The sequence below is a fragment of the Chelonia mydas genome, chromosome 7, assembly GCF_015237465.2.
Source record: "Chelonia mydas isolate rCheMyd1 chromosome 7, rCheMyd1.pri.v2, whole genome shotgun sequence".
NCBI lineage: Eukaryota > Metazoa > Chordata > Testudines > Cheloniidae > Chelonia > Chelonia mydas.
In genome coordinates this window covers 82,812,669-82,830,956 of record NC_057853.1, presented here as the reverse complement: position 1 = coordinate 82,830,956, position 18,288 = coordinate 82,812,669, and the positions used below count along the sequence as shown (strand labels likewise).

Sequence of the window (18,288 nt, the reverse complement as noted above, 5' to 3'; positions counted from 1 at the left end):
TTTATTCCTCCAATTAGAATTAGCCCTACCTAAACTATGGCCATGCTCATGCAAAGACTTACACATTTATTTAACTTTATGTGCTGCAAGTAGTCCCTTTGACTTTGCAGTACATAAAGTTAGTCACAAGCCTAAATGTTTGCATGATCAGGAGGACCTATATTTTCCTAATCTGAATGCATAACAATTGTGTAAAGAATTAAACTGTAGCCCTGCAACTGGTTTCCTGTGGACAGACGACTCACCAGCACAGAGACCCATTGACCTCAGTGTGGTTCCATGTAGTGTGGCAGTCTGTGAGGATAACAACACAGGATCTGAACCATAGTGTGGAGGAGGGAATGAGGAGAAGTTGAGCATCAATGTATCTTGCTCTTATAATCAATTACTCCTTCCTCCTGTCTTCCCCAAGATTGCATAATTACACTGACAAAACAAATAAACTAAATAACAGGAGAACTGCAGTGTTTTGAGTTAGGTTAGTTGGATTGACTTCATATTGCGAACATTCTATTCTAGATCTGTAGAAACCATTTGCAGTGAACAATTCATTCAAATTAAATATGATCCTTTATCTTTCCTGAATTTGTCACTTTAAATTTAATCTATTACTTGAAATTATTCAAATAACTATATAAATTATATTGCAGATTTTTGTGAATAAATTTCAATCTATGAATTGTTTACAAATATTGTCTGCCCGCGGTGTTTATTAGCACCTTGGTCACATGATATTGTTTTTGTTCCTTGATTGGATAAGTGAAAATGTTATAAAGGGTATATGTTTGTGTGAGATCTAGTCACTGGACCTTTGATTCTCTCAGGAAAATGGGTCAAAGAGGTTCGGAGTATCTGTAGGCCTCACCTGAGATGACACTACGAGGCAATATATTTTAATATTGGCTCATGTTAAACTTAAAACTAATGTTTTCTTGTGGTAGTCAAACAAAATAATTGTGTGTGGTGCCAATTGTAAAGTGGGTGTATGAACTATTTAACTGCATCTGTGCCAGGATCCTAGTTCTGAAGGATGTAATTACATACTCTTGACTTCTCATTTAAATATTAGTGCAAGGGATTTAGCCAACACAGGAAATCCTTGGAGGTCCAGATCGGCTGACTTTACAGGTTCTTTATGCTACCAGAGTAGCTCACAGTGGCTGTAGCTGGGCTGGATCAGCCCCAGAGACACATACACTGTAATTTTAGTCAATCAATGTGGAGTAAATTAAAAGGAAATGGGGTTGGTGTGACATATGACACACTCATAATGTATTTTAAAAAGCCAACACATTCCTCACTCACATCTCCTACAGGCTATCATTAGTTGAAGCAAAGGTTGCAATTCCTGTTTGTAATCAGATTGTGGAGCCATGTTTAGCATTGGGAACATGGGGTTGAGGAGTATGCATTATGTTTTGAGAATTATGCCTGGATTTTGTTTACTGATGTCTTAATTGTTGATTCCCATTTTTTTAATGAGTTGGTATTATGCTTAGGTTAGCAACACTAACTTTCTACAGTACTGGTTTTTGTTTTTGAATTATCCTAAACTTGACTTTGACCAACATTTGTTTCTAATTGTAGCCTGGACGATTTGATGCTTGACTGATGTAACTCCAATTGCTTTGTTGTGAGACCTAATGTTTCCCTCAGTAATTACTATTTATTATATATCACAGTAATGGCCAGAGGTGCTAGCTAAAATTATGGCCCCATCATGATAGACACTATATAAACACAGAATAAGAGACAACCTTTGCCCCAAAGAGTTATACAATCTATAGAGATGAGACATCTAAAGGGATGGAGAATCAGACACAGAGAAATAAAGTGACTGGCCCAAGGTCAGTGGCAGAGCCAGGAATAGAACTGGGGCTCCTGATTCCCAGTCTAGTACCCTTTCCACTATACACTGTTGTGGTTTTTTTTAAAATCCATCCTTATAGATTGAACAACTACACATCTTACTGCTTGCCACTTCTCCTTCCCTTTTTTCTCCTATCTTGCCAGATTTATTTTCTCGTTAGAGTGAGCAGGTTACCTCTGATATGGGTTCTTGATGTCACCTTCATGATATTCTTCAGCAATCTCAAGCCCTACATACAATCTCAAAAGAATTGTAGAAGGATCAAGTGTTACTGAAATTTCCAGTTTCAAAATCTTTCTTCTAAACCTTTCTTCTTATAAAAGCATTCTAAAAAGGGAGAGGAGTATTGTGATCCAGGAACCTGTTGGTGCCAGCTGGCAGAGGGAGTGCAGGATTTTAGAGGGATCCCCTGGGTCAGATATACGCATCATAGTTCACCAAAGGGTGACATGTGAGGTCTCTGACAGCCAAGAGCCCACTGGTTGTCATAATCAGAGTGAAATGTATGTTTGGGTAATATTTAAGGAATTATATATCTAAACTAAAAATTACATTAAGGCCTGAGGATTGGCAGCCCCATCTCAACTCTCTATCTTCCTGTTAACTCTTCAGGGATGTGGAAACAGACAGGAAAGGGCTAAAAGGTGTGGCGCACATGCATATTCTACCAGGCTCAAGAGCTGGGCACAAAAGAAGGAAGTAAGCTGTGGAAGCCTGGCTCGGGACTGACTAGGTAATATAAAGAAAGAGAGAAGGCTGGTCTCCTGCTTGAATCCTAAAAGCAAACCACTTTTATTTGAAAGAGGGTGGATAAAGTCTGAAGAGGGTACTATAGCTATCCACATCATAAAACCCTGGTGAAGGTAAGGGTATTTCTTTGTCAGACTATTCTATCGCACACAACTGAAGGCTAATTTGTTTTCATTTGGGTGTAGACCGCTCACACCTCTGGCGTGTCTGGTGTCCGCCCAGATACTTGCTCTGTTACAACACTCTTCACCTGCCACTAATGTATTTTGTTTTAATCCACCCACTCCAGAACATTCCTAACCTCCGAATTCTGAACAGAGGATGGGGTTTTTGTGCTGCAAGATCATCCCTAACAAACCATTCCATGGTGCCATACAGAGTGGGGTCAGGATGGAGGAACTTTTTTTATTTGATTTAAAAAAAAATGATTTAATGAGTATTTATAAAGGTTTCTGAAGTTCATTCCTTCTAGAATTAAATGTGGCTGGTTCACAGCTGTGCCATTACTAACGCAGTACACTCTTATGTCACTATCTACATGCCAAGCTTCAGGCTGGTGTAATCCTGTGGCGGCTGCTGCTGCCATGAAATGATCAGCTGAAAGAGGTAATGAAGACGATTGAGTGAAAAACCCACTCTAGGCACTGGCTGCAATGGACTACTGACATAGCCTTACACAAGATTGAGTTCTGAGAATGACTTCAGGATTCCGAATTCTAGTGCTGGTTCTTTTTTTCCTGAGAGAGAAGCAGTAAGGAGAGAGGCTTGAGGAGTTTAGGGAATAAGGAGGATGTGAAAAGAGATGTACATAGAGCGATGTTGTAGCATGTTCAGAGTAAGGCTGCAGAGGATAAGAATGGAAGCCATTGAAGGGATTCAGACTGCCCAGAGTTAGCTCAAATGATGATATGATTGTTAGCAGCACTATTATAGTGACATACTAAGGGAACAAGAGGTGAGAGGCAGGGAGCTTGGAGAAGAGGAGGTCACATTAATCGAGCTGTGGGAAAGAATCTAGACCTAGAACAAGAGCTTTAGCAATGACGCTAATAGGGAAAGGGTGGATTTAGCTTAAAATAAAGTATTGACAGGATTGTGCAAGAGGCTGGATAAAGAGAAGAGTCGATACTGACACTAACATGAATGTGGGAGATAGAAAGGAGGTGTTGAGAAGGGTGGGGAGGAGGGACATTATGGGCCCCCTCCTGAGCTGGGCAGAGAAGCATGGTACAGGTCAGGCATGGTGTATGCACAGTGGCCTTAAGCAACCCTTGTGCTCCCTGTGTATCTATACCAGGCCAGTGCCCTTTCTGATGTCGCTTTAGTGCATTAGTCTAAGTGGGCTGTTGTAAACTGGGCCAGCTGCCTGTAGCCCCCAGAAGCTGTGCCGGCCGCTGGGGCTTGCTGGAGCAGAGCACCCCTGAGGAAAGGTCACTCAGTTGTCACCTAAAAACTTGAACATTTTCAACCAGCTGCAACCCCTGGTAACCTCCAGTCCCCGGCACATCTTCTCCGCACTGGCTGCAGGAAGAAAGGGTAGCCCCCGGGCTGCTGTGCTCGGCGAGGAGCCCTTGTGCAGCGAGAACCCTTGGGCGCTGCATAAAGCAGCACTGGGGCTGGTTGCAGGGGAAAAGTGACGCCAACCCACCATCCCCTCAAAGGAAAGCCAGGCTGAGGAGCTGTGGGCTCTGCCCTGTCTTGGGGCGAAGGGCTAAGGGGGGAGCCCCGCAGGGCTGCCTGGGTGTCGTCGGATCAACTCTGCCCCAGCAGGGGGCGCTGCGGCCGCCTCCCTGGTGGCGGGCGGGGCCCTGTTCTCTGAGCGATAAGGCAGCGGAGGCCGGGCGAATGGGGCCATTTTCGGGCCGGCAGCGCAGGCGCAGCGAGCGGCGCTGCTCCCAATCTCAGCCCGGCCTGCGCGCCAGGGCCAGCCGCCGCCGCCGCCGCCGCCGAGCCGCAGCGCAGCGCAGCGCCCGGGTGGGCTGAGCGTGGGGCGGGCCCGGGGAGGAGGCGAATCCCGTCGCGTTCCGAGGGGTCCCTGCGCGGAGCAGCGGCGAAGATGGTGAGCGCCGGCCCTTTCCCCCTGGTAGCTGGCGGCGAGGATCGGCGTGAGCCGGCCCGGGGCCGCGGCCGCTCGGGCTGTCACCTGGTCCGGGTCCAGCTGGGCTTTAGAGGGGGTTTCGGGGGCAGCCCCGGCCCGGTGGGTCGTAAGTGTCCGTGTGTCTCTTGCGGCGGTGTGAGCAGCGCCCCCGGGAGAGGGGGCTCTCGGGGGGAGCTGGTGGCGACCGTGGGTTAGCCTGGCTTCTGAAAGGTGGTAGCGTCTTTCGTTGCTCGGGCACACTAGGAGGTTATGCCGTGAGGTTGTACCAGCCGAGATCTTGTCCAGACATAGAGGTTGTACTGGTTTAGTGGAAATCCGGCTTTCGTGAAATCGGTGCGAGTTTCTGTGTCTATGCACGCTCTTAACGTTGTTTTAAAACCGGATGTATTGGTGTAGCTTACACCTGAAATAAACTGGGCTGAAGCCAATATAAGTGTCTGCCCATGAAAGCTGAATGAGTAGAAATTCACAACTCTTGTTAAACCAGTGCAACTTTGTGTGTAGTTGTGGCCTTAGAAGAGTAATACAGACTCCTCCTTATTTATATTGGACAAAGGCAGTCCTGTCCGGCTGCTACAGAGTGATTTCACCTTCTGATGAGGGGTGATTACAATCGACCATTCTTGTACATTTCACACAAGGCACAGATAATCTGTGGAACTCTTTCGCAGAGAATATTGTGAAGGCCAAGACGATAACAGGGTTCAAAAAAAGAACTAGATAAATACATGGACAATAGGTCCATACATGGCTATTAGCCAGGATGGGCAGGGATGGTGTCCGTAGCCCAGAAGTGGGGAATGGGCCATGGGATGGATCACTTGACAATTACCTGTTCTGTTCATTCCTTCTGGGGAACCGGTCATTGGTCGCTGTCACACAGGAAACTGGGCTACATGGACCTTTGGTCTGACCCAGTATGACCATTCTTATGTTCTTAGATCCAGAAATGGGAAGTTAATGAAACTTCTGGGGCTTGTTAAATGTGTGAATAATTAAGTCATACTTTGTGAAACTACTACCTCCAAAGCACTTCTAGTGGTGGGTGAGGTCAGTAAGGCAAGAGCCCCTATCAGAGAGAATACATCCTGTGTTCAAGTTAATTGGGCTGGGACCCCTGCCATCTTCCTCTCTCTCCAAGGGATTTGCTTCCACGGTGTTTTCCCCCTTAAGTGTGTATGCCTGTCTAGACAATTAACACAGAGAAGACTGATCTTTTTCATCCATTGTTCCCCTTCTGTCCCCCACACCAGTACATATCAGTGAAACTGATCTCTTTGAAGATTGGTTCCTCTTTATTTCAGGCACACCTGCACCCTCTTCATATTCTAGTTTTATTTATTAAGTGTTGTGGGATAGTAAGCTGTCATTTGTCTGTCATGTGTTGCTCATTTCTATGGCTTGTTATGTGTGTTGTGAACTTAATTATTTAAAAGGTGTAATTATGTGATGTTCCCTTATTGTAGGCTCTATCAATCTGACTGCTCTCTTGGGGCTGTGCTCTGCTGCTGTAAAAGTGCTTTTCCTATAGCAACAAACAAAAGGAGTTTTGTGTGGTGGCCTAGGGAGGATCAGATAAGATGATATCCAGAGGAGATTACAAGCAGGGCTAGAGTTTGGGGATTGGGGCTGAAGAACAAGCAAGCAGGTTGTTTTATAAACCTGATCGCCAGGAACTGTGTCCTAAAACTCAAAATTCAGTCTTTCCAAAGAAAGCTGTTACTTCTTGATTGTTACTCTGTTGTAGTTCAACTTATTTTCGCATACTCTCTTATGACTCTGATCTCCTTTTCTGTATATAAGGTAACTATAGTGACTGGCAGACTTGTTTAACATTATGAGTGGGATGGCTGGTTTTACTTCCCCTCAGTTGCCGGGCAACATCCTTAAATGCAAGTTTTACAATATTCTAGGAAGAGTTTAGTACAGTGATTCCCTTGGGTAGACTGGGGATGGGGAACTCTATGCAGAAAGCAAAGAGCTCAGATGTATGCGTGCGAAGGCACTTGCTACACAAACTACTTACCTTTCAGAGAAGGTTTAAGGATTGTGGAAAAGGGATGTCTGAGAGACAGTGTGGGATTTTCAAACACTTAAATGATTTAGGAGTACATGTCATTTAGGAGTGTTTGAAAATCCAATCAACTGTCAAAAATGCATTGCACGTAGCTGTTCCCTCAGTGCTAGTGTTCTGATTGTACTACACGTATACCAGAGTATTTTGCAATAGCAGTGTCATGGGTATGCATTTAAATACAAGATGCATGACCAAACGTCATCTTAAACCAGGTTACTGTGCTCTGATTTTTTAGCCATGGGCCCTTTCAAAGTCAAATATAGAGTATTATAGAAAGTGGAACAAAAGATCTTATAGTGGCTGATATGGTCCTACTTATTCTCTTCTCTCTCCCTCGCCTCGTCTTGTGATTTGATGGTCTGAGCTGCCTAGCAGGAGAGCGTGACTTGTGGTTTCTGTTTACTGTTAGAATTTCAGTGAAGTAATGTCTGGTGTTGCCTATATATCCACTTATATGATATGAGCAATACCACATTATATTGAGGAAACTTTGCAATAGCCAGGGCTGACACAGAAGTCTGGCATGTGCAAGAGATCACTTGACAGAAACAGAACCTATTTTTTTCTTTTGCCGAAAGTGATGGAGCAAGTAACTGCACCGGTTAGGCTGCGTTTGAATCAGGATCTCTGGAAAAATTGCTAGGTGTAGCATATTGCTTGCAGATTGGCATACATGTCTGACTCTCTTCCGCAGAACTTGCATTCTAACAGCAGAACAGCATTTAACTGTCATGCTAATTTTTTTTTTTTTTTATTTTTTGAACTACATAAACACTTCGCATCTAGACTGGCCCGGTGTTCTAGAAGCCATACTGCATGATCGAAGTCTGTTTGGTCTACGTCCCTTCCTCTAAGAGTGCATTGAGAGTACGTTATCTTAACTTGCTCTTGAAAAAGCGGGACAGAAAGGACAGTAAGGAGCTCTTTCGTAATGCCTATGAGCAGATAATAAATGTGGAGGAGGAGCAAACAGAGATGTTGAAGTCCATAATCATGCTACAGCAGAGGTGGGCAAACTACAGCCCGCAGGCCACATGCAGCTTGTGGGACCGTCCTGCCCATCCTGTCAGCTCCCCACCGGGGAGGCTAGCCCCCGGCTCCTCCCCTGCTGGCCCCCTTCCCCTGCAGCCATGCCACCGTGAGGGCAGCGCTCTGGGTGCCGGGGCTGCATGCTCCTGCAGGGTAGCACAGCTGTGTGTCTGGCTCCGGCTGGGGCCCGTGGTGGCCAGACATGCCGCTCTGAGCGGCATGGTAAGGGGGCTGGGGTTGGGGGGTTGGATAAGGAGCAGCCGGTCCCAGGGGGCAGTCAGGGGATGGGAAGCAGGGGGTGGTTGGATGGGGCAGAGGTTCTGGGGAGAGCGGTCAGGGGACTGGGGTGGGGGGGGTTGGATAAGTGTGGGAGTCCCAGGGGCCTGTCAGAGGGCAGGGGTGTGGATGGGGGTCAGGGGATGGGGAACGGGGTGGTGGGGGAGGTTAGGTAGGTGTCTAACAGGGTGGGGGGCCTGTCAAGGGACGGGGGTGTGGATAGGGAGCGGGGAGCAGGGGGGTTGGATAGGCATGGGAGTCCTGGGGGGCCTGTTGGGGGCAGGGGTGTGGATAGGGGACAGGGAGTAGGGGGTGGAGTCCTGTGGGGCAGTTAGAGGTGGGGGGTCCCAGGAGGGGGTGGTTAGGGGATAAGGAGCCGGGGGGTTGGATGGGTTAGAGGTTCTGAGGGGGGCAGACGGGGTGGGAAGTGGGAGGGGGTGGATAGGGGGCAGGGGCCAGGCTGTTTAGGGAGGCACAGCCTTTCCTACCTGGCCCTCCATACAGTTTTGCAACCCCAATATGACCCTCGGGCCAAAAAGTTTGCCCACCCCTGCGCTACAGTCAGAACAGATGCATGCTCGCTGCTGCCCCCCTGCATGTGATAGAAAATTGTTTTGTATTCCCTCCCCAAGCTCCTCCCACACATTCCTTGCAACTTTCCAGAACTTCTTGGTATCCCGTTCACTCCACCCCTTCAGGCAGCTTCCAAGATGATAGTTGGACTTATGCACGGCTGTGAGAGCCTCCAGTGCACTGCACTGTTACCTCTCTTCCCACCAAGGTTTTTGTGTGTGTTAATTGGTGTTTAATAAAAACACACTCTCTGAAAGATGACCAGTCTTTATTTGTGTACTACACATAGTGATTGCTGCTGGTAGTAAAACATACATGCAGTTTAATCATTTTCTGATTCCAAATCCCACTCAGGAATCATCACAAGTTTTAGGCAAAATAAGATAAGTGAAATTAATGCAGCATGGAAGATTTGTCACATTACTGGTGCTCATTATCGAAATGTTGCCTCAAAGCCTCCCTGATTCGAAGTGGGCCCCCCCCATTGCGCCTCTCTAATAGCCATGGTACAGGCTGCTCAAAATCAGCAGTCAGGGGATCTGTCTCAGCGCTCCACTCCTGGGGAAATTTTTCACCCTTAGCCTCAAAAGATTATGGAGCGAGCAGCAGGCTACTATGACCATGGGAATGTCTTCCTCATTTAGATCTAACCTGCCATAAAGGCAGTGCCAGTGCGCTTTTAATCTGCCAAACGCACATTCCATGGTCATTCTGCACCCACTCAGCCTATTGTTGAAACGCTCCTTGCTGCTGTCCAGGTTTTCTGTGTAAGGCTTCATGAGCCATAGGAGTAAAGGGTATGCTGGGTCTCCCAGGATCACTATGGGCATTTCAACATCCCTCACTATAATGCGATCCCACCACCCTATGCTTGTTTCCTGAGCCCAAAAGCGATGGTCCACCATGTGCAGGTGCTCCACGAATGCCAAAAGTAGTAAGTAATCTGGTGTTTCTTTCCATGGCACTCAGTAGTCCAGCAACTCTGATTCCTGTTCATATTGGGAGCTCATGATGTACTGCATGACGATGCTCAATGTGTTAACACTTACCACAACATTAGAGAACATTGCGGGATCCATCCTTTCACACAGAGATGGCAGGTGCACAGCAAACAGGCCGCTGGAAAATGCTGCGAAAAGCCGTTGGAAATCTATGGAATGCTGGGACAGAAAATAATGCTTCATGAGTTATTGAGCCCGCACCCTGACGTGCTGCGGTTCACTCCTCCTTCCCACAAGTCCTAGCTGTAGAAGATGGCGAGTAGAACTGTGGGATAGTTACCCACAGAGTGTTGCTCTCACTGCCCATGCGAGAGCACCAACTGTGGATGGGCTCTGCCCACAGACGGGGCATAGTGTGAACATGCATTAACGATGTAATTATGGCACTTTTTGATTGACATAAATTTTGTTGACAACTCTGTGTAGACAAGGCCTTGGTTATTTCAGCCATTACAGGGTGAAAGCAGTGATTCTCACAGGATTATTTTGTTCCTTAGAAAAATCTTTTTTAAATTGTTGAAGTGCTGCAGAACCTAATGAAACCAGAATAGACATCTCCCTTTTCCTCTTACTTCCAAAACAGGATCTGCAGTAAGACTAATTTAGGAAACTTAATTTAGAAACTTATACAACATAATCTCTCTGAATTCGTATCTGTGTTTCTCCATCTCTTTGTAAATAATAGCATACTCGAACTATTTTAATTCTTTCCCCTTCTCTTAAGAGAGTAAAGAAACACTTTTTTTTTTTTAAAGTTGCCGGTTCTTTGTTCTAGGGTATTTAATTCCCTGGCTGTTCTTTCTATAGACTAAATGCTCTCTTGGTCTTTCTATCAAATGGGCTCTTTCAAAGAACTATAAGCAACACGTTTATACTTTCTTCAGTTTTCTAATGAAATCTGTGGAGTGGGGAAACTGAAATTGAGGCTTCTCAAAATTGGGTGGTTTTTTGAGAACAGCATATGGCCTGGCCTGTTGGCAGCTGGCATGAGTTTTTTGTAGTGGCTTGGTTTTTTGTTTTTTGTAAAAGAGCAATGAAATTCTTATTTCATAAAATGTGCATGCAGATATAACTTGGAAGTTTTGAATTTTGAGACTGTGTCCCTTCAAGCTGACCAAGAATGATCCATGTATGCAAAATGTCAGTAAGGGCATATGACCTGCAATGAGGTATATTTCAAAACCTCTTGTTGTTCTGACAATATCAGTATTTAGAAGGGAAGGTGTTTTGATTGTCACAGAGAAGGTGGATCCTTAATGTGTAATAGTTTCATTCATTTAGCGATTATACTAATGGTTTTCCGTAACTGTACAGTATTACCTCAGAGTTATGAATACCAGAGTTACAAACTGACCAGTCAACCATACACCTCGTTTGGAACCGGAAGTACACAATCCGGCAGCAGCCCCCCCCCTCCCCCCCCCCCGCAAATACAGTTCTTTGTTAAAGGCAAACTACTGAAAAAATAAAGGGGAAGCAGCATTTTTCTGCATAGTACAGTTTCAAAGTTGTATTACATCAACATTCAACTGTAAATTTTTTGAAAGAACAACCATAATGTCTTGTTCAGAGTTACAAACAACCTCCATTCCCGAGGTGTTCGTAACTTTGAGGTTCTACTGTATTGGTTAACTGTGCCAGGCCTTGTGCTAGAATTCATCAAGAAAGCACAATTACCATGCTCTAGTCTGCTTTACAATTGTCTACTACTAGATTTCAGTATCTAATGCTGCTGATACCTTTGCATGGTGCTGCATAAATGGTAAAGAGTTTATGCTCTAGAGAGCCATGAGAAAGTACATTATGATCCACAACACACACCGTGCAAACCAAATCAGTCAATGGATTTCTGCAGATAAGTCATAGAAAACAAAACTGAACACACTGGTGTTCTGTATCCGGAGAGTTTTCAGTTCTCTGCTCTTCTGTGGACTGGGAGAATGGGTTCACTTTGGGAATCTCGAGGTAGCCCTTAAATCAATCAAGAGAGTTGGCAGCTCTTACCAATATGAGGCTACCTAGAAACCCATCAATTTCTTCTTAAGAGACTTGGGGTAAAATTTTCAGAACTGCCTAAGTGACTTTGGCTCCTATGTCACTTTTTCAAAAGTGAATTAGGAGCTTTAAAAAATGTTACCGAGTCTGTTGAGAGAGGATGTGCCACCTACAAAATCATTGCCTATCGACATGAAGCTGGGGCTTGTCTACACTACCGTGGTAAGTCGACCTACACTATACAACTCCAGCTATGTGAATAACGTAGCCGGAGTTGACGTACCTTAGGTCGAGTTACCACGAGGTCTACATGAGAAACTCTCCTGTCGACTTATCTCACTCTTCTCGTCGGAGGTAGAGTAAAGGGGTCGACTGGAGAGTGATCTGCTATCAATTTGGCAGGTCTTCACTAGACCCGCTAAATTGACCGCCAGTGGATCGATCTCTGAGTGTGGATCCTGGTTGCAGTGTAGACCTGCCCTGAGTCCCATTTTCAGAAGTAACTTGGGCTCTGTCCCTTATGTGCTCTTGAAAACTTTACCTCTGAGAAATGTGTGTCTTTTGTAAATACAGTTTATTGTAACAAATTAGCATATACACAGCAATTTGCCTACAATTCAGAGTAAATGCTGTCGCTTTGCAATTGGAGTGTAATTCTTGTTTATCTAAGGCAGTCAATATCTAGTCTCTTGTCAGCTTTCTAGTGGGGACAACTGTAAGGTTTCTGGGGTTTGACTTTTTGATAAAAATCTTTGGTTTGCTTGTGATATCTTAGTCTTTACTTATCTTTGTCTTGCTCTTGGATTCCCTTGGGCACTTCATATAATTACACATTCTTTAGGACTTGCTTAAAGTGGGCCCCTGTCTTGCTTTTAATGGTTTTGTTTTTCCTTTGTAAGGTGGAACTTAGAATTCTTCTGTTTTATTCTTAGTTACTGCTCTGTTTATTCTGCCTCAATATATTTTTGTGCTTGACCTATACTAGGCCTTTGCATAGCCAGTCATCCTGATTTGCTGGGGCGGTTGGTACGTATGGGTGTTCTTTCAGTTTCTGTACCTTTAGTCTAGCATAGAATTTATCTGCCAGAGATGTTTTCTTTCTAAATGATAGCTTTTTATATTCATTTCAGTGTAGTAGTTTTTGGAATAAATTTAATGTTCATGTAACTGAATAAGTGTCGGTTATAAAATCTAAGGCCAGAAGAGACCAACAAATGACATAGGCTGACCTCCTGTATATCACAGGCCACCAATACGACCCAGCACCCACACGCTAAACCAGGGGTGGGCAAACTTTTTGGCACGAGGGCCACATCTGGGTATAGAAATTGTATGGTGGGCCATGAATGCTCTCAAAATTAGGGGTTGGGGTGCGGGGGGAAGATGAGAGCTCTGGCTGGGTGAGCAGGCTCTAAGGTGGGGCTGGGGATGAGGGATTTGGGGTGCAGGAGGGTGCTCCAGCTGGGACCTAGGGGATCAGGGCTGGGGTAGGGGGTTGGCATGGGGGCTCAGGGGTGCAGGATCCGGATGGCACTTATCTCAAGCAGCTCCCGGAAGCAGCAGTATGTTCCCCCTACAGCTCCTACGTGGAGGCATGGCGCCGGCCAGACGGCTGTGCACCCTGCCCCATCTGCAGGTGCCGCCCCTGCAGCTCCCATTGGCCATGGTTCCCAGCCAATGGGAGCTGCAGGGGGCAGCATGCAGCACCCCCTGGCTGCCCCTACACATAGGAGCTGGAGCGGGGACATGCCACTGCTTCTGGGAGCCGTGCAGAAAGCTCCCAACCTTGCTGCCCGGCAGGAGCTCGAGGGCCAGATTAAAAGTTCTGACGGGCTGGACACCCCTGTGCTTAACCCAACAATCAAGACCAAGGTATTACAGCCCACAGGACTGTTCGACTATAGACTATTACGTACCACAGGCAGAGAACAGGAGTGACTGAAGAGCACTCGTTTCCACTTGTTTCCGTGCCATTGTGGGATATACCCAGATAATTCTGGCAAGTGACCAGCACCAGCATGCTGCAGAGGAAGGTGAAATATTTTTCAAGGCCACTGTCAGTTTGACCTGGGGGAAAATTCCCTCTAATTTCCAGACTGAATATATTCATGGCCAGTTTATGTCCATTTGTTCTTGTGCCAGCATTCTCCATTAATGTAAATAGCTCTTCATCCTCCCTGGTATTTACCCCCGATGTATTTATAAAGAGCAATCCTATCCCCCCTCAGCCTTCTTACTGCAAGACTAAACAAGCCAAGCTCTTCCATTCTCCTGATCATCCTAGCAGTTGTTCTCTGCATCTGTTTGTTTAAATTCATGTTTCTTGTACACAGCATTCCAGCTGAGATCTTACCAGTGCCTTGTATAATGGCATTAATACATCTCTATCTTTATTGGAAATGCCATGCCTGACACATCCAAGGATCGCATTTTCCTTTTTCCCAGCTGCATCATGTTAGTGGCTCATAGTAATCCTGATCGACCCCCACAACCAGGTCTCTCTCCTTCTCTGTTGCTTCCAATTGATTAGCCCCAAGGTGGTAGCAAAGATTCTTATTAGATCCAAAGTGCATGTTCTTGCAGTTTGTACTATTGAATTTCATCCCATGTCTGTCACCCTAGTCTTCAAGGTCATCCACCTCTTCCTGTATGATGTTCCAATCTCTTTGTATTGATGATGCCTCCCAGCTTAGTATAATCAGCAAACTTTATTAGCGCACACCTACTTTTTGTACCAAAGTCACTAATAAAAATATTGAATAAGATTGGTCCCAAGACACATCTTTGAGGAACTCCACTGGTAACCTCCCTCCAGACTGCTAATTCTCCTTTCAGCACAACCTGTTGTCTTCTCCCCTTACACATCTTGTACTGATCCCCATCTTCTCTAATTTAACTGTTAACTTCCCATATGGCACCATGTCAAATGCTTTACTAAAGTTCAAGGATATTAATCTAGTGCATTTTCGTTATCTTTAAAAAATCAGTTATTTTCTCAAAGAAAGAAATCAGGTTAGTCTGGCCTGATCTACCTTTGGCAACCCATGTTGCATTGCATCCCCCTTTACCATTTACTTCTATGAATTTGATTATTCTTTCCTTCATAATGTGTTCTAAATATCTTAAATATAGGCACAATGTTAGCCATTCTCCAGTCATATGGCACACTGTTCAGAGTTAGGTGGCACACAAGCATGAAGTGTGCATGCGTTTCCTATCAGAGTTGCTTCATTCCTGGGGAGCTGGGGCCTGACACACCAGTTTTACCTATAGCATGTAGCCCCAGAATTAGAATAATATTACTTCCCTGGTATACTGTATTGGCAAAGCATTCCTACTATGGATGCTGCTTCTATCTTTTGCCAGCATAGCTTATTCCAGGCCTCCCCAGGGCAAAATCAACCATATTGGCAAAACTGCAGTTTTGCTGGTATAAGCTGTGGTTAAACTCTAGGGGCCTTTGCTGGCACAGCTGGTCAGTTGCAAATATCACCCCTGACCAACACGGGTGTGCTGACAAAAACTTGTAATGCAGACATGGGCTTATTTTTTAGCTCTAAATAGAGGTGACCTAGCTAATAGGGTTAATATCTAGGCAGTATATCTTTTAAATTCTTACTCTGAGTAGTCACATCAGATGCAATGTCTGTCCAAATATCAAGGTTTGTTAAAGTGAGAAAATAAGAGGAACACGATCAACTTAAATCTTAATACTTAAACATAAGAAATGTCTGATCAGATAATATCTAAGCTTTAAAAATTAAGTGAATATCATTTAGCCACAGTTTGTGATATAACTACACTGTCTTCAACATTGATCCAGCTCTGTTTGCTGCTACACCCGTTAGCAGCAGCAGATGTGTAAACAAGGCTTTCCTACTTGAAAACTATACTCAGAGCATTTAAATTGGAGTTTACAAGTTGACAGGTGAGTAGCATTTTCATGCCTGTCAAGTGTGAAGAATACATCATAGTTCAAAACAGGCTAGTTTGTAAACACAGTTTAAACTTTTTAAACTGTCATAACCAAAACTATTTATTTCTACACTTGCTGTCTTTAATTTAACCCTGAGGAGCCCAGTGACATTGAACTGAAAGATAATATCACACCAATCAAATAAAGTATACACAAAGTCCTAGGTATTACACATGGTGTAATCAAGTTAGGGCGCAATGTTCAACAAACACTGCTTCATGCAACATTCATTAGATAAAAATGAATGCAAGCTAAGTAATGTTTGTGTTAGCCATAATGTCTATTGAAACATCAGAAAATAGTATTCGGTTCCTGTTTTTCAATGTTTTGAAGAAATATTATTCAATATTTTGAGGAGATTGTAGGAATTATAAATGGGTGTTAAAATGAGATGATTTAAATATTCTGTGTATGCCAAGCCAGAAAATGTTCTTCCTGAATGCTGAAATTGTCATTCTAATTGTATCTCCTTTTGCTGTCACGTTCTTTGGGATGCGGGTATCTGTAAAATATGCAATTTGGACTCTAGAAATGGTTCTAAACATACCCTTAATGATGTAATGAGCACAGGATTTCTCTTGGTACTTAAAATAACCCTATACTTCCTTAAAAAGCTAGTCTTAGTCCTCAAACAATTTTATGTGATCCTACTGGGGGAATCCTGTTTCCTTAAGAGACCTTATTTTTAGCTCTTCCTATAAGTGAATTTAATGTTAGTAAATGCTGTCATTTGGATACCCATGGAGACCTACATTCTAGTTGTTCACTGTGGCAGTGCAGAGCAAGGTTCTCCACATTATCACTTGTGCAGTCTGTTAATCTGGTGCGCAGGGACCTACTGAAGTTTTAAACTTAATTGCCAGGAAAATACTTTTCTGGCACAACTAAGATGTCCAGTCTGGTTAGCTTTGGCTCAGATGTATGATTTTCTTTTGATGGATTTTTACTGTGCTGTCTGAATGTAATTCCTTTTGAGGTGGAAGATGGTAACAGTTGTTGACATTAATATGTTTGTGATGGCATGACTGCTACATCTGGAACCAACCCAGCCAACTAATGGACTTAAAAGTGGGATCATCAGGATGTCTTCCCAATCTTTATTGATAAAAGCGCTTCAATGGCGCAGGCTTCTGAATGTATTTACATTGAAAAAAATGTGAATATTGCAAGTACTAATGATGTAAACAATTGAATGTTTTATCAAATATTTGGAGCCTTCTTTCTGGAAGGCAGGTAATAAATGATCTCATGGTGAATTTCTCCTTTAGGGGACTGTTTCAGTCAATTAGAAACATAAGAACTTATCCGTGTGCTCATGAGTTTTGTGTGACTTGGAGTTTTTAAGGCATAAAATCATCACAGAAGTTGACTGACTCACACCCTCAAATATAAGGCCTCTTGTGTTGCTCCCACAACGCGCACATCCGGTTAGAACAGGTTTTTGTTTTTTTCCACAAGGTTCTGTAGTTATATAAAGATTGATTTAAATTCTGTCCAGGCCACTGAGCTTACCCAGCCTGGAGAGTGGGTGATGGAGGAGAAGAGAAGAGGGTCGGTTGACTTCTGTAAAGCTAGAAATATATTCCCTTTAAGCACAGATGGTCAGTAGCTCCAGTGTTGCTGGAGGAAGAAGCAGCAAGAAACTAAATGCAACCTGTCTGTGAACAAGATTACAAGGGAGGGGATTGTTATCTCTTGTATTCAGGCAGAGGACTGTGGTTTGCAGGATTTAATCAGTGCATCTCTGTGCCAATGTCCTGAAAATAGCAAATGGTACAGTTGTATCTGAACTTTGACCCTCAGTAAAAGTAGAACTTGACTTATTGCTAAGGATACAATTTAGTCATGGAGGTCATGGCAGTCATGGATTCTGTGACTTTACCAGACCTTTGTGACTTCTTTGGCTGTCAGCAACTGGACTTGGGGCTGGAGCTGTGCACCTCCTTTCCCCTCTGGTGCTGGGGTCGGGGCCATGTGCTCCTGCCCCGTGGGTGCCTGTGCATGCTCTCCCTCTCCCCCTGTGGCTGAGGCTGCTGAGCGAGGGTTGTGTCCCCACCCCACGGCTCCAGATGTCATTCCTCCTCCTCCCCCTCCCCGGTTATTTTTAGTAAAGTCACAGGCAGGTATGGGGGTCCTGTGAATTTTTGTCTATTGCCTGCGACCTGTCTGTGACTTTTACTAAAAATAACCATGACGCAATCTTAACCTTAGTTACTGCATAAAAGACAGAATGGAAGACACCCAGAATCATTGTCCAGGACTTGTGCAAACCTGCCTCCTTGCATGCTCTGCTCAGAGGAAAGTGAGAAATGAGTGGGACTCACCGAGTGTTGCAGAGTGCAAAGAGTTAAATGGGCTGTGTGGATCAAGCTATTTAGCTAGCTTTGCTGTTAAGAAAATGGTGTAGAACTATGTTAAAGTTGAAAACAGCATTGCTACACCGACTTACAAACAATCTTGTGCCAATTGGAATGAATTAGTGTGGACTCCTTTCTTTTTTTTTATACCGGGTTTTGGTCTTATCCTATTAAACTCTAAAATTAGTGATGCTTTCTAATTTGCTGATTACTTTTGGGCAGGGAAGCCCAATATATTATCAGTTGACATGTTAAAAATGCTCAACACTTTACCATCCAAGAAGCT

At 44.4% G+C, this 18,288-nt stretch overlaps 1 protein-coding gene across 2 annotated transcripts in view; it reads left to right on the top strand.

The window, feature by feature from the left end:
* Window positions 1-4,417: 4,417 nt before the first annotated feature.
* The window catches only part of SGPL1 (sphingosine-1-phosphate lyase 1), a 44,895-nt gene continuing 31,024 nt past the window's right edge, over window positions 4,418-18,288 (top strand). Inside the window, exon 1 of one of the 2 annotated variants that reach the window (XM_027834933.3) lies at window positions 4,418-4,679. In XM_027834933.3, coding sequence (XP_027690734.1) covers window positions 4,677-4,679 — 3 coding nt within the window. In that variant the 5' untranslated portion in view covers window positions 4,418-4,676. Of the gene's footprint in view, window positions 4,680-4,699; window positions 4,825-18,288 lie in introns of those variants that run through there. The other variant, XM_043550586.1, reaches the window with a different exon arrangement.